At 41.2% G+C, this 25,180-nt stretch overlaps 1 protein-coding gene across 5 annotated transcripts in view; it reads left to right on the top strand.

The window, feature by feature from the left end:
• The window catches only part of atosa (atos homolog A), a 104,313-nt gene that overhangs the window by 20,049 nt on the left and 59,084 nt on the right, over window positions 1-25,180 (top strand). The window contains exons 1-2 of one of the 5 annotated variants that reach the window (XM_072565064.1): window positions 14,474-14,607; window positions 21,942-22,072. The exons of 3 other annotated variants lie outside the window; for them this stretch is intronic. In XM_072565064.1, coding sequence (XP_072421165.1) covers window positions 22,069-22,072 — 4 coding nt within the window. In that variant the 5' untranslated portion in view covers window positions 14,474-14,607; window positions 21,942-22,068. Of the gene's footprint in view, window positions 1-14,473; window positions 14,608-21,941; window positions 22,073-25,180 lie in introns of those variants that run through there. One more of the 5 variants, XM_072565065.1, reaches the window with a different exon arrangement.

The following is a 25,180-nucleotide window of genomic DNA, read 5'->3' on the forward strand; positions in this document are numbered from 1 at the left end:
TCCCAGCAAAAAATACTAAACAAATGACACTGGCTAAACAGTGAGTCCTTGATTTGTGAGTTGGCCAAATCAGGGCAGCATTTGGTTAAGATTTGAGTTGTGAAAGCTGCAAGGTTTTTATGAAAGTTTCAGGTGCCATTCCTGTACCGAAAGGAAAATGTGTGTGAAACAGAGAAGCCTGAACCACAGCCAAAAACAGAACAAAGAATTTTTTTTCAAAAGCAAAGGAAGCTCACCAGCTGCATTGTTGAATCTGCACTGAAAGTAACTTTATAGTCGTGCTACTATACCCTAGATGTCAATAACAATTGCAAAAGAGAGGGACCATCAGGAAGATGACTACCAAATATACCAGTATGAACTAGAAGACTATGTCAGTGACTATTGGAAGTACATCTGAATGTTTGCTTTTTAAGCATAGGGTGGAGCTATGTTTCTTAGATTTGGCCACTGTAAAAACCAAAACGTTAATCGTTATTTTGCAGGAACTCTCATTTGATGAATTATGGGGAGGGATGAGAAGGACTTTGAAAGACTAGGGTGTGTATTAGAGTTTAACCCATGCAGTTGTGCATTAAGCAATAATTCCTGGCCAAGAGAAGAAGCAACTATGAATTGAAAAACCTTTTCAGATAGCAAGTAGGTGGGATCTGAAACACATTGCCTGGAAATGTAGTAGAGGCAGGTTCAGTTGAGACATTCAGGGGGTTATTTGATTTTATTTAAACAATGCAGGATTACAGGGAAAAGGAAAAAATTGCCACAAAGTTAAAATGTACTGAGGTAATAAACAATAGACAATAGACGCAGGAGTAGGCCATTCAGCCCTTTGAGCCTGCACCGCCATTCAATATGATCATAGCTGATCATTCCTAATCAGTATCCTCTTCCTGCCTTATCTCCATAACCCTTGATTCCACTATCTTTGAGAGCTCTATCCAACTCTTTCTTAATTGAATCCAGAGACTGGGCCTCCACTGCCCTCTGGGGCAGAGCATTCCACACAGCCACCACTCTCTGGGTGAAGAAGTTTCTCCTCATCTCTGTCCTAAATGGTCTACCCCGTATTTTTAAGCTGTGTCCTCTGGTTCGGCACTCCAATTTTCAGCCAACCAATTTTCAATCCAATCTAATACTTTGACCCCAATACCATGCGCCCTAATTTTACTCACTAACCTCCTGTGTGGGACTTTATCAAAAGCTTTCTGAAAGTCCAGGTACACTACATCTACTGGATCTCCCTCGTCCATCTTCAGAGTTACATCCTCAAAAAATTCAAGAAGATTAGTCAAGCATGATTTCCCCTTCATAAATCCATGCTGACTCTGTCCTATCCTGTTACTACTATCCAGATGTGTCGTAATTTCATCCTTGATAATAGACTCCAGCATCTTTCCCACCACTGAGGTCAGACTAACTAGTCTATAATTTCCTGCTTTCTCTCTCCCACCTTTCTTAAAAAGTGGTATAACATTCGCCACCCTCCAATCCTCAGGAACCTACCCCAAATCTATCGAACTCTGGAAAATAATCATCAACACATCCACGATTTCCCGAGCCACCTCCTTCAGTACCCTGGGATGTAGACCATCAGGCCCCGGAGACTTATCAACCTTCAGATCTAACAGTCTCTCCAACACCAAATCCTGGCAAATATAAATTCCCTTAAATTCAGGTCCTTCAGCCACTGTTACCTCAGGGAGATTGCTTGTATCTTCCCCAGTGAACACAGATCTGAAGTACCCATTTAATTCTTCTGCCATGTCTTTGTTCCCTGTAATATATTCCCCTGTTTCTGTCTTCAAGGGCCCAATTTTAGTTCTAACCATTATTTTGCCTTGCACATATCTAAAAAAGCTTTTACTATCCTCCTTTATATTCTTGGCCAGTTTACCTTCGTACCTCATTTTTCCTCTGCGTATTTCCTTCTTCGTAATCCTCTGTTGCTCTTTACAAGCTTCCCAGTCCTCAGTTTTCCCACTTATCTTTGCTATGTTATACTTTTTCTCTTTTAACATTATATGTTTCTTAACTTCCCTCGTCAGCCACGGCCGCCCATGCCTCCTCCTGGGATCTTTCTTCCTTTTAGGAATGAACTGATCCTGCAACTTCTGCATTATACACAGAAATATCCGCCATTGTTCCTCCACGGTCATCCCTGCTAAGGTATTGCACCATTGAACTTTGGCCAGTTCCTCCCTCATAGCTCCATAGTTCCCTTTATTCAACAGAAGTACTGTCACTTCTGACTGTAACCTCTCCCTCTCAAATTGCAGATTGAAGCTTAATGTATTATGGTCACTACTTCCCAATGGCTCCTTCACTTCGAGGTCTCTGACCAATTCTGGTTCGTTACACAATACCAGATCCAGAATTGCCTTCTCCCTGGTCGGCTCCAGCACCAGCTGCTCTAAGAATCCATCTCTGAGGCACTCCACAAAGTCTCTTTCTTGAGGTCCAATACCATCCTGATTCTCCCAGTCTACCTACATGTTAAAATCCCCCATAACAACTGTATAGGTGGAGCAAACACAATGAGCAAAATGACTTTCTTCTGTTCCATAACAACTCTGAATAGGTAAGCAGTGAAAATTAAAATAGCTAGTGGAAATGAGATGTTGCACAGAGTCAACTCTTAAGACCTGTCTGAACAGGACCCAAGAAATTCTCCTATACAGTGAAAAATGCTTTATGAGAAAAGTGAACTTTAGAATTCACCATTTTAAGTTAATGTCCACTGGCAACAGCCATGAGAATCAGTTATTGGTTCAGGAGCAAACACTGCAATTTCTCAGAGGCTGAGCTACCTGAGTGGATAATGAACTGGTTGTGGTTTCAATGTCTGTCATAATTTTCCATAAGTACTACTTGTATAGAAGAAAAGGTCATGACGTAGGGATGCAAAGCTGACATAAACCATGAAGCTGCTGTATGTAGTTGAACAACAACATCTACAGGCAGTAGCTCCAGTTATTGATAGCCAGTAACACAGTAGCCAGGACACAGATATCAGTCAAGCTGTGTGGGAAATGCAGTCTATTATGCGCACTGTGAAGCTGACCTACCTACCAAGACGTTTGGAGATCATGTGGTTCAAAAGAACACTGGACTCACCCATGTAAGAAATCTGGCTTCAGAGATGCAACCTGACACTACACAAAGATGTGACAAAGATGTTGCCAGGGTTGGAGGATTTGAGCTATAGGAAGAGGCTGAATAGGCTGGGGCTGTTTTCCCTGGAGCATCAGAGGCTGAGGGGTGGCCTTAAAGAGGTTTATAAAATTATGAGGGGCATGGATAGGATAAATAGACAAAGTCTTTTCCTTGGGGTTGGGGAGTCCAGAACTAGAGGGCATAGATTTAGGGTGAGAGGGGAAAGATATAAAAGAGACCTAAGGGACAGCTTTTTCACGCAGAGGGCGGTACGTGTATGGAATGAGCTGCCAGAGGATGTGGTGGAGGCTGGTACAATTGCACAATTTAAAAGGCATTTGGATGGGTATATGAATAGGAAGGGTTTGGAGGGATATGGGCCAGGTGCTGGCAGGTGGGACGAGATTGGATTGGGATATCTGTTTGGCATGGACGAGTTGGACCGAAGGGTCTGTTTCCATGCTGTACATCTCTATTTCTCCATTGGTACATTGATGAAATGCAGCTATGGCAATTCTGCATGAAAACCATAAGTACTTTATCTTTTACCTGATGGACACAAATGGACTACCTGCATGTACAAAACTCAACATTGTGATTATTCCCAAAATCGCCAAGGTACCAATTTCAGAAAAGCTGCAGTTACATCAGTCGGCCCTCGCAGAAAGTGTAGTGTTCTCGTACAAGGGAAGCTTTAGAGTGAACTGAATTATATACTACATTATCATTCATTGTGTACATCACACAAACCTGTGCAGTTCTGTTACAAACGTGTGAAGGAAAGATGGCATAATCGTATGTTTGGCTCAAAATTTATAAATCTTCCTTTAAAGGGATGCCTACACTAAGTTCCAATATTAGAAGAATTGAAACCCAAATTCACATGACGCAGTTCTTTTGCAAGGTAGATGCCAAGTATATTGTTTGGTTCACTTGGCAAAGGAATCTCAGGAAGTCACTGCTTTCAGGACACTGTTTACGAGAAATTATTTACAGAGACTATATTTAAATGTATCTGTCTGATGCAGCAGCATATGATGGAATGACTGAATGTATGTTAATGTATTGTCGATATTGCAGTAATGGGTAGAACCAAAAAGGAACATGACTGAAATATACACTCATTGATGGCAACGATGGCAAATTGAGAAGGATTTGTCTTCAACAGTAAAAAGTACCAGGTGAATGTTAGGTTAAGTCAACTCTTTTGACTCTCTCTCTATATTTAGGTTATGGGATCCGCCCTAACCCAGGCTAAGTCTTAGAGGTATAACAAATGATTACTGCTCAAGACAAAGAAGACCTATAGAGATATCTCTGATTTTACTTCTTCATGTCATGCATACCAACCTTCTCCAAAATGCCTTGTTGTTCAGAGAGTTTGTAAGGAAATACAATCCATATTATGGCAGCAGGATTATCAATATGTGTTCAAAACACTCAGATTAGTTTTTTCAGCAGAAAGTAGTACAATGCTGCGACATGGCGAAGAAGGCAATTCTAGAAATCTTCTAAAAAAGGCTGAGGAGCGTTTATCATGCAAGATGGCAAGTCAATTTATCACAAGTACAATCCAATTATTGCAATACAGAGCATGAAATACTTGCTTTGGCATTCTTTATCACAAGAGTCAGCAAGTAACTTCATAAACCATTGGAAATGATATGGTGTAAAACCATGGTTAAACAGTGTTCACTCTGGTTTTCTTAATGACTGCACAGACCTCCAAGGCCCATATGCAGCAGCGACCTGTGTGCAGTTTAAAGGGAATGTTGCTGATAAAGGCATCACTACACCATAATGACTTCTAGTGAAACTTAATTTGCTACAAACCTGGACCTTGAATGGTTACCTCAGACACACTAGACAGTCTGGACATTAGAGTGGAAGATTTGCTTAAGGTAGATTTTGATTAATTTTGACCAGCAAAAGTGCAACCAACTTTAGGAATAAACAGCTCATGAACCATGGTTGAAGGTGTTATGGAAAGTTACAGAAGATGACAGTAAACAACAGGTTCCAGATACACTTCGATGTTTTTGGTCAAACAGAGATGAACTAGCCATTTGTCTGTTTAGTAAATTTGTTTTAGATTTTCAAATAAGTTTAACCTACTCTACTTACCCATCCAGTATGAAAATGGTAATTCTGTGTTCAGGAACCCAACATGAAAGTACAACTGAGAGTGTTCACCATCAACAAGGCACAAGTCAGGAGTATGATAGGCTATTCCCCATTGTTTAGACCATTGAGTACAGGAGTTGGGATGTCATGTTATGGTTGTACTGGTGAGGCCACTTTTGGAGTAGTGGTTGCCCTGCTGTAGGAAGGATGTTATTAAATTGGAGAGGGTGCAGAAAAGATTTACAATGATGTTAGCAAGTCTGGAAGGTTTGAGTTATATGGAAAGGCCGGTATTTTTCTCACTGGAGCATAGGAGGTTAAGGGGTGACCTTAGAGAGGTTTATAAAATCATGAGGAGCAAAGATAAGTTGATTAGCAAAGATCTTTTCCTTAGGCTTGGGCATTTTTTATGGTGAGAGGGGAAATATTTAAAAGGGGCCTGAGGGGCCACATTTTCATAATGAGGGTATTTCGTGTGTGCAATGAACTGCCCGAGGAAGTGGTAGATGCAGTTACAGTTCCAACATTTAAAAGACTTTTGAACAGGTACATGAATAGAAAAGGTTTAGAGGGATATGGGCCAAATGCAGGCAAATGGGACTAGTTAGATTGAGAAACTTGGTCAGCATATACAAGTTGGATTGAAGGGTCTGTTTTAGCTCCGTATATGAGCCTGTCTGAATAGGTGCACACTTGCTTGTCAAATAAGGCAATCCAGCAGATTATTTTTTTGAAACAACCACTGATGCATGTATTTATTTTTGTCATGTTTAAACCTCTAGGGATTTTAAAACTTCAAATCATTACCGTTAAATAGACCTGTTCCATCCTTCAAGGGGGTTGACATTTAATCCTGTAGTCATGTCTCTCGCTGTAGTTTTAAGTGTCGTGTAACAGCCCAAATGGCATCTCTTTGAACTTAGCACCAAGTTCAAATGGCGCTACTGTATTTGGATTTCCCTCTTGTGAATCACACCTCTTCTCCTTTCTCCTGTTGGCAAAAGTTTGATTTGTCACACATGGAGGAGGACTTCCACAACTGGTTTGCCTATTATTGTAATGGTCCACAGATACTTGTCAACTTGACAAAGACCTGCCCCTACATCTCAAAGGTTATTAATTGACAGTGTAGTGATTGGACATCCTGCAGATATGAAAAACAGCAAATAAACACAAATTAGGTCGTAATGGTTGTGGTGTTTTTAAAATCATGCATTGATAATGTATTAATCAAAGGTACATATTGGAAAAGCAACATGAGAAATTTTCCTTCCATGAAATATATTTCAGGCAAGTTTATCCTATCTTCATAGCTGAATTAAAAATGTAATGTTAATTTTTCTGATGTTTCAGGATGCATTTAAAAAAGAAAGCCCTGTCATAATGGTCTAGTATCCATTTAACTTTAGATGTCTTCTTTTGTTACATTTTCTTTTGCACTTATGCAACGCTTGCAGTGTAAACAATTAGGAAAAACACTCCCAAGTAACAGTGCAAAACTCAGAAAAACTGAAACTCTAAGCAGCATATATAGCATATGAAATGTAGGATCTCAGAAGTATATGGTATTAAGAGCTGACAAGGAGTTCCATGTAAGAACTGTCAAGTGCAAGGGAGCCCTGTTCTGTTGGATCTTCTTCTGGAAGTACAAGTCCAGAAAATAGTCATTCAATGCTGATGCTTTTTGAGGTGCTAATTCTTTAGTCATTTACAAAGGCACAACAAAATAATAATTGGATTAAACCGTTTTCTGTCAATTAAAGGGTTTGATTCCCTGATCAATTTGATCTCATTGTCTGCATCGAGAAGTCATTTTAATGTTACGATAAGATTTGAGAAATCTCAGTGATGCAGCTTTATTGCATAAGGTGTAGAAAACATAAACTAGCATTTATGGTTTTGATATCATAATATAAAGTATTGTAGAAGTGTTTTGTCATCATAAAGTGACAGTATCTATCAAAAGAAGCAATTATATTCTCTGATGGAGACTTCAGTTGTGTCTTGTATATTTCAGTAGTGAGTGAGAAACACTTGCAGTGTCAGTACTTCATTCATGGCCGTAAGCTGTATAGTTGTTACCATGGTGCTTCTGATAAATTACAACTTTAGTGTCTTTGCCAGAATGGTATTGCAACTTCTTTGATCTAGAATTAAAGGGCTGATCAAACTGGATAAATCCAGTTATTTCTGACTACCATGATTGCATCTTTCTTTCACAATTTCTGAACAGTTTTGGGCAGCGAGTATTTACCTGGCCTTAAAACCTTGAGCACACATTCTAGCAGGGGGAGAAAGGTTTTGTTGGATATGTACATTTTTGTTTTTCTTTTTGGGAGAGCAAAAGTTTTCTAAGTTTAAAGCCAAGTTTGTCTTTTTTATTTTTGCCTGCATTATGTTGGATAAAATCCTTTAAATTATTGGACTTTACCATATTTATACCATCATAACCTAACTAAACCTGTTTATTTGCACTTTTCCTCTGTTGGCATTTTAACTGATATTCACAGTAACATCATAATCGATTCCAAAATAAAAAAAAGAACCCTGAATTTTTATAAGTCTGAAGTGTTGGCGAGGGATTCAGATGATTTCAAGCACTTTAATTCATTCAAAATAACTCCATTGGAAATACACAGATTAGTGAAACTATTGTTCAAATACACCAAAGTTGAATATAGTTAGTTAATCTTACTAATTTGTCTGAACTATACCCTGCACTGCTCCAGTGTGAATTTTCATTTCCTATTTCAGCTGCTGCTAATTTTCTGGTGTTTATTTATGGGGTTACTTTACTCAGATCGAGGCCCATGGTGCATCCGATTAGTTTTGCTTCTCTGAGAGATAGATAACTTCAAAGAGTGGGCAGCAAGATACCAGATAGAGTGGAATGGAGGGGAGTGTGAAGTTATGCCCTTCAGTTGCAAGAATAGAAAAGTAGTCTTTTTTAAAAGATAAGAAAATTGTTGGAATTGATGTTCAAAGATTTAAGTGTGCTCTTACAAGGAAGACAAAATTAGCATGGAGGTGCAGAAAGCAATTAGAAAGGTAAATAGTACGTTTGCCTTTATTGCACGAATAAAGACACTTTTTTCCCAGTGGTGAAGGGTTTTGGTGAAGCCACATCTGGAGCACTGTGTGCAATTCTGGTCTCCAAGTTTAAGAAAGAATATTCCTTAATTGCAGGTACAGCAAAGGTTCACTAAATTGGTCCCTGGGACAATGGGCTTGCCTTAAAATGAGGGCCTGAGGAAATTGGGTCTATAATCTGTGGAGTTTACAAGAATAAAATGCTATTTTGGCAATACATATGAGATTCTGAAGGTGCTCGAAAGGATAGTTGTTGATTATTTCTGCTTATCAGGAAATCTGTCCCTTAGTACTGGAGGAATGTTGCCTCATTTTTATTGTATCAGTTGTGTATGATGGAAATGGCAAAAGCTATTCTACTCTAAACACAGGGGTACAGTCTCAGAACAATCATATAGGACTGAGATGGGAAGAAATTGTTTGTGGATCTTTGGAATGCTCTCCTCCAGAGTGTTGCTAATGCCTCATAAGGCCGGAATAGATAGATTTTCAGTTAGTCAGAGAATCAAGAAATATGGGGAGTGAGTAGGAAGCTGGAGTTTAAGCCAAACATCATCTATGATTGATTGTATTGAATGATGAGCAGGTCACGTGGTCCATGCAGGCAACCTCTGCTTCTACTTCTTGTGTCGCTTTGTTGAGCAACTCTCCCTGTGCCTCTTCTCTCCTGTGAATATTGACTGTTGATTTCATAGGCACTAAATAACATTTGGTACTTTCCCCAACTGGCCATTATTCATATTTGTCTTGACATTGTGAGGCCAAATGTAGCCAGTTCTGATTCTAACTTTTCCATATACACTTCTTCATTAGGAAAATCCAGGTTGACTGATTTCTTCTTCTCTGTTCAAGCACCAAATAACTACCTACACAATTAAGTTAATCTAATTTGGCAAGGATAGGGGATGAATCTGGTTTAGTTATCTAGTTATCTGTCTCTCCAGTGAGAAGTGACTTTAAATTGCAGTTACAAATTGAGAGAAGTCTTGTAAAACTTTATACCATTCAAGATTCTTTCTGTCAAGTCGTTTATGGTCATCATGATCCATGATTAGTTTTACACTTTTAATTGATCTTGTATGCTTTACCTTGTCAATGTTATGGAAAAAAAAGGATTAACTTTGAAGTTTTCAAAGTTTGTGACTCATTTATTTCATAATTGGATGAAGGCATTTTTAAAAACTACATCACTTTCCTTAATCTAGTCTGCTTTGTTGAGTTATTCTGATGATAGACATTACCATCTTAATGGATACAATGGGAGGTCCAGCTATTTGTGCAGCAAGAAAAATTAATCGCCAGTCATTCTTCCTCTTGAGAGCTGTGCCATGTCAAATTGGTACCATTTCCCATCTTTTGGGAACCCATTTAAACAATTCTGTTTTGCATCTGATTGTAGATTATTAGAAATCCAAAGGTAGTGAAGAAAGTCATGACGGGCCCCCTGGACAGGGTGAATAACCAAGGTCATTTAATTGAGTCCAAAACTCGATGGCATAGGTTTAAGTTGAGAGGAGAAAGCTTCCAAGAGATCAGTTGTGAGAGGGGATTCTGTAGTCCGAGGGACAGACAGACGTTTCTGTGGCCAGCAGAGAAAAACAGAATGGTGTGTTGTTTCCCTGGTGCCAGGATCAAGGATGTCTCAGAGAGGGTGCAGAATGTTCTCACAGGGGAGAGGGGCCAGCAAGAGGTCATTGTCCACATTGGAACCAACGATATAGGAAGGGAAAAGGTTGAGATTCTGAAGGGAGATTACAGAGAGTTAGGTAGAAATTTAAAAAGGAGGTCCTCAAGGGTAGTAATATCTGGATTATTCCCAGTGCTACGAGCTAGTGAGGGCAGGAATAGGAGGATAGAGCAGATGAATGCATGGCTAAGGAGCTGGTGTATGGGAGAAGGATTCACATTTATGGATCATTTGAATCTCTTTTGGCGTAGAAGTGACCTGTACAAGAAGGACGGATTGCACCTAAATTGGAAGGGTCTAATATACTGGCAGGGAAATTTGCTCGAACTGCTCGGGAGGATTTAAACTAGTAAGGGGGGTGGGGGGACCCAGGGAGATAGTGAGGAAAGAGATCAATCTAAGACGAGTACTGCTGAGAACAGAAGTGAGTCAAATAGTCAAAACAGGCAGGGACAAGGTAGGACGAATAAATTAAACTGCATTTGTTTCAATGCAAGGGGTCTAACAGGGAAGGCAGATAAACACAGGGCAGGGTCAGGAACGTGGGACTGGAATATCATAGCAATTACAGAAATATGGCTCAGGGATGGGCAGGACTGGCAGCTTAATGTTCCAGGACACAAATGCTACAGGAAGGACAGAAAGGGAGGCAAGAGAGGAGGGGGAGTGGCCTTTTTGATAAGGGATAGCATTACAGCTGTGCTGAGGGAGGATATTCCCAGAAATACATCCAGGGAAGTTATTTGGGTGGAACTGAGAAATAAGAAAGGGATAATAACCTTATTGGGATTGTACTATCCACCACCTAATAGTCAGAGGGAAATTGAGAAACAAACTTGTAAGGAGATCTCAGCTCTCTGTAAGAATAATCTGGTAGTTATGGTAGGGGATTTTAACTTTCCAAACATCGACTGGGACTGCCATAGTGTGAAAGGTTTAGATGGAGAGGAATTTCTTAAGTGTGTACAAGACAATTTTCTAATTCAGTATGTGGATATACCTACTAGAGAAGGTGCAAAACTTGACCGACTCTTGGGAAATAAGGCAGGGAAGGTGACTGAGGTGTCAGTGGGGGAGCACTTTGGAGCCAGCAACCATAATTCTTATCGTTTTAAAATCGTGATGGAAAATGATAGACCAGATCTAAAAGTTGAAGTTCTAAATTGGAGAAAGGCCAATTTTGATGGTATTAGGCAAGAACTTTCGAAAGCTGATTGGAGGCTGATTTTCGCAGATAAAGGGATGGCTGGAAAATGGGAAGCCTTCAGAAATGAGATAACAAGAATCCAGAGAAAGTGTATTTCTGTCAGGGTGAAAGGAAAGGCTGGTAGGTATAGGGAATGCTGGATGACTAAAGAAATTGAGGGTTTGGTTAAGAAAAAGAAGGAAGCATATGTCAGGTATAGACAGGATAGATCGAGTGAATCCTTAGAAGAGTATAAAGAAAGTAGGAGTATACTTAAGAGGAAAATCAGGAGGGCAAAACGGGGACATGAGATAGCTTTGGCAGGAGAATCCAAAGGGTTTTTACAAATATATTAAGGACAAAAGGGTAACTAGGGAGAGAATAGGGCCCCTCAAAGATCAGCAAGGCAGCCTTTGTGTGGAGCCACAGAAAATGGGGGAGACACTAGATGAATATTTTGCATCAGTATTTACTGTGGAAAAGGATATGGAAGATATAAACTGTAGGGAAATAGATGGTGACATCTTGCAAAATGTCCAGATTAGGGAGGACGAAGTGCTTGATGTCTTGAAATGGGTAAAAGTAGATAAATCCCCAGGGCCTGATCAGGTGTACCCGAGAACTCTGTGGGAAGCTAGAGAAGTGATTGCTGGGCCTCTTGCTGAGATATTTGTATCATCGATAGTCACAGGTGAGATGCCGGAAGACTGGAGGTTGGCAAACGTGGTGCCACTGTTTAAGAAGGGCAGTAAAGACAAGCAGCACCTCGCATTTATCTGAATTAAACTCCTTCTGCCCACTTCTCAGCCCATTGGCCCATCTGGTCCAGATCCTGTTGTAATCTGAGGTAACCCTCTTCACTGTCCACTACACCTCCAATTTTGGTGTCATCTGCAAACTTACTAACTGTATCTCTTACTAACTGTAAAGACAAGCCAGGGAACTATAGACCGGTGAGCCTGACCTCGGTGGTGGGCAAGTTGTTGGAGGGAATCCTGAGGGACAGGATGTACATGTATTTGGAAAGGCAAGGACTGATTAGGGATAATCAACATGGCTTTGTGCGTGGGAAACATGTCTCACAAACTTGATTGAGTTTTTTGAAGAAGGAACAAAGAGAATTGATGAGGACAGAGCAGTAGATGTGATCTGTATGGCCTTCAGTAAGGCATTCGACAAGGTTCCCCATGGGAAACTAATTAGCAAGGTTAGATCTCATGGAATACAGGGAGAACGAGCCATTTGGATACAGAACTGGCTCAAAGGTAGAAGACAGAGGGTGATGGTGGAGGGTTGTTTTTCAGACTGGAGGCATGTGACCAGTGGAGTGCCACAAGGATCAGTGCTGGGTCCTCTACTTTTTGTCATTTACATAAATGATTTGGAAGTGAGCATAAGAGATACAGTTAGTAAGTTTGCAGATGACACCAAAATTGGAGGTGTAGTGGACAGTGAAGAGGGTTACCTCAGATTACAACAGGATCTGGACCAGATGGGCCAATGGGCTGAGAAGTGGGCAGAAGGAGTTTAATTCAGATAAATGCGAGGTGCTGCATTTTGGGAAAGCAAATCTTAGCAGTACTTATACACTTAATGGTAAGGTCCTAGGGAGTGTTGCTGAACAAAGAGACCTTGGAGTGCAGGTTCATAGTTCCTTGAAAGTGGAGTCGCAGGTAGATAGGATAGTGAAGAAGGCGTTTGGTATGCTTTCCTTTATTGGTCAGAGTATTGAGTACAGGAGTTGGGAGGTCATGTTGCAGGTGTACAGGACATTGGTTAGGGCACTGTTGGAATATTGCGTGCAATTCTGGTCTCCTTCCTATTGGGAAGATGTTGTGAAACTTGAAAGGGTTCAGAAAAGTTTTACAGGGATGTTGCCAGGGTTGGAAGATTTGAGCTATGGGAGAGGCTGAAGAGGCTGGGGCTGTTTTCCCTGGAGTGTCGGAGGGTGAGGGGTGACCTTATAGAGGTTTACTAAACTATGAGGGGCATGGATAGGATAAATAGACAATGTCTTTTCCCTGGGGTTGGGGAGTCCAGAACTAGAGGGCATAGGTTTAGGGTGAGAGGGGAAAGATATAAAAGAGACCTAAGGGGCAACTTTTTCATGCAGAGAGTGGTATGTGTATGGAATGAGCTGCCAGAGGAAGTGGTGGAGGCTGGTACAATTGAAACATTTAAGAGGCATTTGGATGGGTATATGAATAGGAAGGGTTTGGAGGGATATGGGTCGGGTGCTGGCAGGTAGGACTCAATTGGGTTGGGATATCTGTTTGGCATGGACGAGTTGGACCGAAGGGTCTGTTTCCATGCTGTACATCTCTATGACCTGAGGGGTAGCTTTTTCACACAGGGAATGATCGTTGTATGGAACAGAGGTGGGTACAATTTAATTTAAATGAATAGGAAGAGTTTAGAGGTTAAATGCTTACAAATGGGACATCTGGTCGGCACGAATGAGTTGGATCAAAGGGCCAGTTTCTATGCTACATGACACGATAAAACTACTTTTTTGAAGATAAAGATCTAGTGACTTTTCTCTGATTTCATAACAATTAACAGCATTATCTCCTAAACGTTTTCTCATTGTTACCCCATTTTCAGGGTTAAAAATTGTTGTGGCCTGTGTGAGATTGGGGTATGGAAGGGCCAGTGAGTTTTCAGACCTTTTAGAGTGGGATCACAGCTGTTGGGATTCGAGTTCCATGGCGGCAGTTGCTGGCTCAGAACTCACGACCTCCAGAAAGAATTAGTTTGCGATGCCATCTGGGGCTCGACCTCCACGTGGGGAAGGTATCCATTAGAATTAAGTAAGAAGAATAATTTAAATGAGTTTATATTGTGCATTGTCCGGATTTTGTACTAGGAATTGCTTCAAAACCACATTTATAATAACTCCTGTTCATGAATGTAGAGATGTTTTAAGCTTTGTTTCAATTTACATGTCTAGTTTATGTGTACTTTAATATTTGCAATGGCTTAGTCCAAAATTGCCATTGTGGTAAGCTATTGTTGGACTCAACTTTTAATTTACCTGCTTGCAGCTGAAAACAAGGAATCACTATTGCTGAACAGGAAACTATAGTAGAGTTTGACACTGGGGTTTTTCTATTGCTGCCAGCCAATCAGCTTGCACGGCTGTTGCTATGCTTGCTGTAAGTCTGCCTCATTGTTGAAACAGTACGTTGCAGAGTGATAGGCTGGAGCTAATATGCACCACAGCAGAACATGTTGTTTTGACCATTGCAGACATCTGGTGCACTCAGATACTGACAGTACAGCCCAGCATTAGCCAGAGGCAACTTCCTTTACTCAAGGAGTCAAACATTCTTTGTTCAAAAACGAAAATTATGGCTGCATAGAAAAGGTGTGTACTGTGAAGAGTGTTTTTGTGCATTGTATTTTCATTGCTTTTTTTTTAATTCCCGCCCCCCCGTAAAATGTTTAAGTGAGTTGAACACAAAAAGTATACACAGAAATGATGAGGTTTCTCTAACTTTGTTCTTTTATGTGATTTGAGTTCAGTAGATTTATTACGTATGACTCACATTATCATAAATTATTCATGAATAGGAAGGCTTCAAGTTGTTTTCGTTACGTTTTATTTGCGATTTGTAGACCAGCTTTCTTTGATTTCTGCCTGCTAGGATACCTTACGGAGCTCTTCCTCTGAGACTTAGCAAAGCATTATCAATTCTTTGTCACTATTTGTCTGCCTTAGGTGAGGTAGTTTGTAATCTGCAAGAAAAAAAGATTAGAACCTTTGCAGACGCACCATCTAGGCAGCTTTCTGCATTTACATGGCTTCCGTTCTCAGCTGTGCACTTGATTATATTTTGTTCCGTTTTGTCTTTGAAACAACACTACATAAAGAGAACAGACTCAACCAGTACCTTTTTTATGTTTTGTTTTACAAATTAGTACTTTGTAGGCTATTAGGCTATTATAGAATCTATTAATCTCTTCCGATATATCTCTCAACAGGATAATTTCATTTCAGCCACTTTTAAACTACAAGGATTATCAAAGTGAACTCGTCAGTTTTAGACTTCAATATTTTGTGGTTTTCTGATACTAGGATAATTTTTTTAAAACAGTTCAGCCTCTCAATGATTTAACGTACATTTGACCAAAGCTACTGTATACTTTGACAGCAACAATGAGGTCAGTCCTTATGACTGTTTCTCCCCCATGCTCACAGTGTGACACCTTTACTGAAAGAGTGGGGTTTTGTCACTGGCAGGGCATGCATTCTTCTATGCTCTCTTCTTGTAAATGCAGTGCACATGTTTGGGTATTGTTTTCCTCATTCCCCTTTTCACTGAACCACTTTCAATCCACTTCCACACCTGGTCCTCAACAAAAAGACACCACATCCTCATCTGTGTATTTATTTTGTTACATTCACGACCACAACATGTGATCATTATGTTTCTCACTTTGCTCCTCTTCTGTCTCGAACAAAATGCCCCCGAAAGTTTTATTTTTGTAACGCACGAGTTATAAGTGTAGGCTTTTAAATTTGTTGTGTGGCATGACACAAGTCTTAAAGGGACAGACCTTTGTAAGTTGCCAGAGTGGGTAGCTGAACAGTTTTAAGGAAACATTGAACCCCTTCCTACATCGACTCCTTCTTGAAGTGCTGAATATTTGGGTCCTGACTCAGGGAGGGGTTGGTGAGTTTATCTCGAAGGAAAATCTTGTTATACTGGTTGTACTGGAGCTCCATTTTGAAGTATACAAGTCTTATAATGTCTTATTTGCAGCTTTACAGGTTCTGTCTTCTGGGAGAGGGTGGGTTTGAAATTTTAATGCTGCTGGCTCATCGTTGTTTTTTTCCTCTCTTCTTCCCAGAGAGGATAATGGATAGAGGTGCTATGAGTGCTGGAGCCAAGCTAGTTGAAGAGGGTTGCAGGGACGGTTTTGTATGGCAGGCCTCCTTCCTGGAAGCAGTGATTTGAGACAGGAAAACTCTAGCCAACTTCCAGACACCTAAAGGCATCATGAATAGTATAGATACCTAGAGACAACCTTCCAGGCAGAAGACCAACATAGAAGGTGGGGTTGACTATCTAGGCAGGATTTCAGACCTCATCCAATTCCTGGGCTTCAACTCCTCCAGTAAGTCATGCTGTGGAAGTATTCCTCCTTCATGTTGGTAACTCTATTTGCTTTTGACATGAGAGAAAACACCTCAAAATGGAGACAGGGCTGTCTTTCATTTACTACTTCAGTAATAGAGAGCCTCCTATTGGTGAGCCTGCATTATGATCACAAATTAGCCAACTCACAGGAAATGTGTGTCCCTTGGTGCAGGCTTCTCACCTCAATTTGACCCTGATAACAAGCCCTGACGTTTGTGGGAAAAATCTTTGTGGTTGTGATCTCTCCCTTTTGGAACTAACTTCTATCTGAGGTATTCCCTATTACCTCTGTGTCTTCAATTTACATTTCTCCTTTCGTCTGTGCTTTGTGCCATAGCAGAAGGCTGCACCTGTACTAAACACTATACACCCTTCTTCAGTGATCCTTCCCATTCACTTTTCCGTGCCATAATAATATGTTATCTCTGCAAAATTGAAAGGCACAAGACTGATAGAATGATCCTGAAGTGGACTGTCAATTGGTTTAAGCCAAAAAGCAAATAGTTTTTGTCTGGATCAAGGAAAAATATAATTAAACAACTGTCTCATAAATTATTACTCTGCACAAAGATCAGACCGATCAAATTCAGAAAGACTTGAGTAGAATCATAGAATTTTACAATACAGAAGGAGGCCATTCAATTCATCAAGTCTGCACCAGCTCCAGAAAGAGCTGCCCAGCCCTATCTCTGTAGCCCTCAATTCATCACTCAAATATATATCTTGCTCTCTCTCTAAAACTTCCTATGGAATCTGCCCTAACCACACTCCCAGGTAGCACAGTCTAATAACCCTCTGAGTGGAGGTTTCTTCTCCTCTCACTCCTAGCTCTCTTGCTGATAATCTTGAAATTGTGAGTTAGTGAACTACCATGGTGGAAACATAATATCCTTCTTTACCCTGTCACAATTGTTCATAATTTTGAACACCTCAGTAAGGTCACCTCTTAATCTTCTCTGCTCCAAGGAGAATAAGTCCAGTTTCTCTAACATTTCCTTGTATCTAAAATCCCTCATTCCTGTATCATTCTAGTAAATATCCTTTGCACTGGCTCCAGGGTATCTTTTAAATAAGGTACCCAGAACTGAACACACTGCCCCAGATATGATCTGACTAATGATTTGAGGTGGTGTAACACCACTTCCTTGATTTTATACCCCTGTGTCTCTATCTATAAACCCAAGTAACCTGTAAGCCGCCTTAATAACTGTTACAAGTGCCTGACCACCTTCAGAGAACTATGCATGTGAACCTGTCTGCTCCTCTCAGTCATAACATTGACCCTGTACTGTCTCTCTGTGTTTCCTCATATTTCTCTGCATTGAAATTAATCTGCCAGGCACCTGTCTTTTTGTCCAACTTGTCAATATTGCTCAGCATCATCCTCATAATTCACTATTCTCCCTAATTTAGTACCATCTAAAAATATAGATTTTTATTCCTCAACACTCAACGTCCGAATCATTCATAAATAAGAAAAAGCAAGGGTTCCAACACTGGTCCCTGGGGAACAGCACTTTCAACTTGTCTCCAATCTTAGAAGTGCCCATCTATATCTGTTTCTTATCTTTTTAGCAAATATCTAATCCATGACACTAATTACGCATCAATCCTAAATATTTGTAATTTGCCACCCAATCTGCCATGTAGCATCATACAAATGCTTTATGAAAGTCCAAATATCTCACATCCAGACCTCTACCCTCATCCAATGTGTATCACCTTGTCCAAGAAACCGAATTTGTCAGACATTACATGGCCTTGACAAAGCCATGTTGAGTCAGTGTGGTGCTTGAAAAATACAGCAGGACAAGCAGCATCTGTGGAGCAGAGGAGTCGCTGTTACAGGCATAAGCCCTTCGTCAGGAATGTGGGGGGCCCCCAAGGGGTCTGAAAGATAAATATCAGGAGGGGGTGGGACTGGGGGGATTGTAGTTTGGAATGTGATAGGTAGATGAAGGTTGGGGCTGATGGTGGTAGGTCGGAGCGGAGGGTGGGGCGGATAGGTGGGAAGGAAGATGGACGGGTAGGACACTTCAGGAATCACAATTTCTCCTCCTACATGGTCAACAATGCCTTCCAGTGCATCTTCTGCACTTCCCACACCTCCAATCGTGAACACCACCCCTCCAACCACAAAAACAGTAGAATTCACCAGTCCCCACCTTCCACCCCACCAACCTCCGAAAACAATGCATCATCCTCTGCCATTTCAGTGACCGACGTCCGATCCCACCACCAGAGATATATTTCCCTCCCCACCCCTATCAGCATTCCACAGAGACCATTCCATCTGCGAGAGGTGTAAAACTTTCGCCCACACCTCCCATCTCACTTCCATCGAGGGCCCCAAAGGATCCTTCTACATCCAGCAGAGATTTTCCTGCACTTCCAAACACTTCATCTACTGTGTCCGTTGCTCGCGATGTGCTCTCCTCTACATTGGAGAGAGACAGAATGCTGACTTGTGGAACATTTCAGAGAACATCTCCAGGACACACACACCAAACAACCCCACCGTCCTGTGGCCGAACACTTCAACTCCCCCTCCCACTCCGCCAAGTCCTACGTCACCTCCACTGCCAAATCCTAGCCACCCAACGCCTGGAGGAGGAAAGCCTCATCTTCCACCTTGGTACTTTGCAACCACATGGCTCGATGTTGATTTCACCAGTTTCCTCATCACCCCCCCCCCCCCCCCCCCCCCCCCCCCCCCCCCGTTCCCAGATCCAACACTCCAACTTGGCACTGCCCTCTTGAACTGTCCTGCCGGTCCATCTTCCTTCCCACCTATCCACTCCACCCTCTGCTCTGACCTATTGCCATCACCCCCCCACATTCCTCTACCAATCGTATTTCAAGGTTCACCTGCCCCATGCCCCCCCTCCTATATATCTCTCATTTCCACCCCCCCCCTCAACCACCACCACCACATTCCTGATGAGGGTTCTGCCCGAAACATCGACTCTTCTGCTCCTTGGGCGCTGCCTGACCTGCTGTGCTTTTTGAGCATCACACCTTTTACTCTGTTCTCCAGCATCTGCACTCTTCACTTTCTCAAAGCCTCCATCAGTTTTCCCACTATTGAGTCAGTTTGACAGGTCTGTAGTTTCCTGCTTTATTCTTTGCCCCTTGCTTAAACAATGGTTTCATGTTTGCAGTCATAGAGGTGTACAGCACAGAAACAGACCCTTCGGTCCAACCCGTCCATGCTGACTAGACATCCCAACCCAATCTAGTCCCACCTGTCAGCACCTGGCTCATATCCCTCCAAACCCTTCCTATTCATATACCCATCCAGATGCCTTTGAAATGTTGCAATTATACTAGCTTCCACCACTTCCTCTGGAGTTCATCCCACACATTTACCACTCTCTGCGTGAAAACGTTACCCCTTGGGTGTCTTTTATATCTTTCCCCTCTCACCCTAAACCTATGCCCTCTAGTTCTGGACTCCCCCCATTCCAGGGAAAAGACTTTGTCTATTTACTCTATTCATGCCCCTCATGATTTTATAAACCTCTATAAGGTCACCCCTCAGCCTCCAACACTCTAGGGAAAATAGCCGTTGCCTATTCAACCTCTCCTGATGGCTCAAATCCTCCAACTCTGGCAATCTCCTTGTAAATCGTTTTTGAACCCTTTCAAGTTTCACAACATCTTTCTGATAGGAAGGAGACCAGATTTGCACGCAATATTCCAATAGTGGCCTAACCAATGTCTTGTACAGCTGCAACATGACCTCCCAACTCCTCCGGGACAAGTTCTGTGTTCAGAGAGACCGAGAAAATTTCGAATAATGGCTTTGGAATTTGCTCCCTTACCCCTCTCAGAAAGCTAGGATGTATCCCATCCGGACATGTGACTTCTCTACCTTGAAGATTGCCAGCCTTTTTAGCACCTCTTCTTCATCTATCACTGTACTGCTCAGTTGCTGCACACTAATTTTTCAACTACAACATTATCACTATTTTCTAATTTGGTAAAGGCAGAAGCAAAGTACTCATTTAGTACCTCTGTTCTTTTCCAATTTAATATTGAACCTTATCATATTATGATTGCTATTTCTCAAATGCTTGTTTTGGGTTCTCCATTTCCTATGACTAGTTCCAGCACATTTTCCTGCCTGGTAGGACTGCAAATGTACTGTTCCAGAAAATTCTCCTGCACACATTGCAAGAATTTCTCCCTCTGCGCTGCACACTGTACCTCTTTCTCAGTCTACCCTGTAGTGATTAAAATCATCACTGATCACAACCCTACTTGTCTTGCAGAGTTCCATCTACTACTTCTACTTAGAGTCATAGAGATGTACAATATAGAAACAGACCCTTCAGTCCGACCCGTCCATGCCGACCAGATATCCCAACCCAATCTAGTCTCACCTGCCAGCACCCGGCCCATATCCCTCCAAACCCTTCCTATTCATATACCCATCCAAATGCCTCTTAAATGTTTCAATTGTCCCAGCCTGCACCACTTCTTCTGGCAGCTCATTCCATACATGTACCACCCTCTGCATGAAAAGATTGACCCTTAGGTCTCTCTTATATCTTTCCCCTCTCACCCTAAACCTATGCACTCTAGTTCTGGACTCCCCGACCCCAGGGAAAAGACTTTGTCTATTTATCCTATCCCTCCAAACCCTTCCTATTCATATACCCATCCAAATGCTTCTTAAATGTTGCAATTGTACCAGCCTCCACCACTTCCTCTGACAGATCATTCCTCCTTCCCACTATTTGGAAGCCTGTAATAATTACCCACCAAGGTCACTGCTCTCTTGCTGTTTCTCACCTCCAATCACATAGATTCTAATCTAGGAACTGCATTTCGTTCAAGGGCAATGATGCTATCTCCAATGAAGTCAGCTACATCTCCCTTTTTACCGACTGTACCAATACAAAAACTGTTATAATCTGAGATGCTAGTCCTTTTTTGACCTGAGCCAAATTTCTGTCAATGCTTCCAGTTCCCCATTTTTAAAAATATAATATATGTTATTGAGGAAAAAATAGATTTTTTAATTTTACAAGTAAAAAACACAATGCAATTCAAAACAGTACAAAAAAACCCCAAATAATAAAATAAAATAAAACCAACCCACCCTCCTGTACAAGTATATAAACATAATAGGAAAATATAGAGTTTAATAAAAAACTCAACTAGCTATTTAAATAAATAACCAACAATAAACAAACAAATAAATCGTAATAACTCAGCCCAGTCAAACAAAATGCTCATATATTCACAGTTCCTCCTCCCTGGATATTTGTCTTGCGAAACACAATGGTTACAGCTATATAAAAGCCCTTGTTAGATTGGCAAATAAATCTGTGTCAAGTTATTCCAAAAAGGGCTGCCATGTCTTGTAAAAATTCTCAGTTTTGAGGTGTACCATATTTGTGAGAAAATCCAGGGGAATATGTTCCATAACAATCTTCCGCCAACCCGACAGGCCTGGGGTTTTTTTTCAGATATCAAACCTAGCAAGATATTCTTTCTTGCACAGAATGTGAGAATATTGAAAAGTTTTTTTTCTTATGCACGTCTGCAGGAAATACAGTGGGCAGGCCCAAAAGGAGAGCGATAGGGTCCTTCTCCACCCTTACACACAGAATCCTCTCCATTGCGCCCGCCACAGCACTCCAATATGTTTGAAGCCTATCGCAAGACCAAAGACAATGGGTAAGAGTGTCCGTGCAGACCTTGCATTTGGGACATGCTGAAGATATCCCTGGTTTAAATTTTGACAAACAGTCCAGAGCCAAGTGGACCTTGTGGAGAGTCTTCAACTGTAAAGCATGAGTCCTCTTGCAAATTAATATCTTCCTTGCATTCTCCCAAATATCCTCCCATGCCTTTGAGGAAACTTCAACACCCAGCTCTCTTTCCCACATCTTGCAGAGTCGATCAGAGTCATCTGAGGGGGCACCCCCAAACTGATGATATAAAGTACTAGCAGAGAGTGTACTCTTAGCCCTTATCACCCCTCTCTCTATGTCGGATTTGCAGGGATCAGTCAAAAGTGTGGTCTTTTTTTGAATAAAATCCTAAACTTGAAAAAAACAAAAGAGGTCTCTATTAGATAACTCATCTTTCCGTACTAACTGATTGGAGGATATAATTACATCTCCCTCAAATAAATTGCCCATGCAAGACATACCCCTAGCTGCCCAACGTTTAAATCCTGAATCTATTTTACCCGGTTTAAAAACCCGGCATACCCACTAAGGATGTAAAGAAAGATGTTTTGCCAATATTGCCTTCCCTCTGCCAAATTGTCCTCTATGCTTTAATAGTATTGATGACTATTGGGTTATGGCAATATTCCCTAACTGTCCTCATCTTGTCTAAAAACAGCAAACTGATAAGGGGCACCTTGCCTGGGAGGCTTCGATATCTAGCTGTATTGAAAAAAGATCCCCACAAACCCAATCACTCATGTAGGTCAAAAGCAAGCTTAACTGGTCATTTTTAATGTCTGAAAGGTCCATTCCCCCCAATCTGTGAGGCAGCTGCAGTTTGGCTAATTTAATGAGGGGCCGCTTACGATGCCACATAAAGGAGCTGAACCAGCCGTTCAGCTTTCTGAGTGTTTGTTTATTGAAAATCAGGGGGAGCATCCGTATAGCGTATAGCAAACAAGGGAGAATATTCATCTTCATAAGCACTATCCAACCAAGTCACGAGACTGGAAGTGCCTCCCATCTTTGAAACTCTTGTTTAATTTTTCCAAATAATTGAGTAAAATGAGCTTTGAACAGCCAATCCTGAACTGGAGTAATGAATATGCCCAAATACATACAACCCCCATCAATCACCAACATAAAAAGCAATGGTGAAAAGGGACAACCCTGCCGGCTGCCCCTAAAAATATTAAAATTGCTTGATCGTACCCCTCCCCAGTTTTTTTTAAAATGATACTCAATGCATTTACATACATACAATTTAACCTTACCCATATCTCTTTCTTGCCCATTCGAGGGTGAAAATATCTCTGTTCACTGTCAACACTTAAACCTTCCTTCACCTTTTCCCCATTCCTGTTCTTCTCTCTCTTTTTTTCCTCTCTGGTATTTCCAAAACTTGACTCATTAGTTAACCTGATGAAGGGCTCCTGCCTGAAAAGTCGATTTTCCTGCTTCTTGGATGCTGCCTGGCCTGCTGTGCGTTTCCAGCACCACTCTAATCTTAACTCTAATCTCCAGCATTTGCAGTCCTTTCTGTCCTTTCTCAAAAGCAATCCCTCCTGAAGATATTTTCTTCATTGCAAGCCTGTTTTTCTTTCTCATTTCCAATTTCAAACCCTATGCAACCTCTGACACAACCACTTTCCCCCCAAATCATCGATCCATAGCTTATCATCCCCAAAGCTACCTTTGGATCACTACATGCAGAGACATCCTTTGATAACTTTCTAGTTTCAGACTCTTGGATGTCTTTCTATTTGTAATTCCCTTGGCAAGTTCCTAAACTGTCTTCACTTGTTTTTTTTAGGACTCTTCATTCCCACAATAAAAGTCATAAGAATTCATCTCTGACTCTGCTAATGAGTTTTATCACTGAAGTCCTGTTAGCAAATGATTCATCATTTGTTCTTTTTCTTCTATTTCATCAGCACACTCCTTCTCGTGTACTCAGTTTCCCTTGCTGTTAATATTTTGACAACTTCTGTGATGTTGCTTTTGCTATCCCCACAAGGTCATGTTGCATGTATTCTAGTATTGCTCTTGTCCCCTCCTTTTCATAATTCATATTCCAACTGTGACATTTGAACAGGCAATCATGTTTCATATATGTACACAGAGTCATGGGGATGTACAGCATGGAACAGACCCTTTAACTTTCTTTTAATTCCAAGGTTTTGTTTGAATCTGCATTGTTTGCCTGACATCAAGTCTTGTCAAAACGTTTTGACAGACAAAATTGAAACTGTCCTTTTTGATTTCTATTGCCTTATAAGTGCTTGTGCCCTAAACTCCATTAATCCCCCGATCTCACTTCAAGCGAAAAATGGTGAAGTAGAAACATCTTTTGGTTTTTTTCATTTATTCTCTGTTTAAAAACCTTGTGTAACACTGTCAGTGTTGACTGCCCCCACCCCCACCCCCAATGCACCAGATGTTATCAATTTTTAATCAATATCTTTCTATCACAAAGTTCAGTATACTTTCTAAATTGACATCTATGTTTCCACAAACTACTGATAAGTCAGAATGTTCAGCTTTTGTCAAATGTTCACTTCCACATAGCACCACCAGCCCCTTCCCTGCCCTTACGCAATGATTGCTTTCAGCCCTGTGTGCTCTTCTTTCCCTTTTCATTTCCACTATTTGGAATACAGCTTACAGCTCTGCAAAACTGCCTCTGCAAATCCTGCACCAGTAAAATCTAGGTTTTTTTTCACCTATTTCACTGGCTTTTGAGACTTGGATACAATGTAACCTTTAATATTTTTTTCCCTTTATATCCAAGTGGGTGGAACGAGGGGGGTCATTTAATTATAAAAATTGGGCTAGTTTGAGCTTTGTGTTGGGGAGAACATGGAGCCTGAAGTCTGAATGTTTTCCTGTTTCCAACTCCTCCACTTCTGGCTCTAACGAGGTGAGCCAGAACCTGAAGTATAATGAGGCTGTGAAGCTTGTTGCCATTCAGCTTTTGACTGTCAGAGTTTCTAGACTATTGACAAACTTGGCTGCTTCATCAATGCTACATCCTGGATTCTGGTGTCTGTCTGTTCATAGAATCCCTACAATGAAGATTCTTCCTCTCTTCCCCTTCCCTGCTGTATAA

This window comes from Chiloscyllium punctatum, chromosome 48 (genome assembly GCF_047496795.1).
Source record: "Chiloscyllium punctatum isolate Juve2018m chromosome 48, sChiPun1.3, whole genome shotgun sequence".
NCBI lineage: Eukaryota > Metazoa > Chordata > Chondrichthyes > Orectolobiformes > Hemiscylliidae > Chiloscyllium > Chiloscyllium punctatum.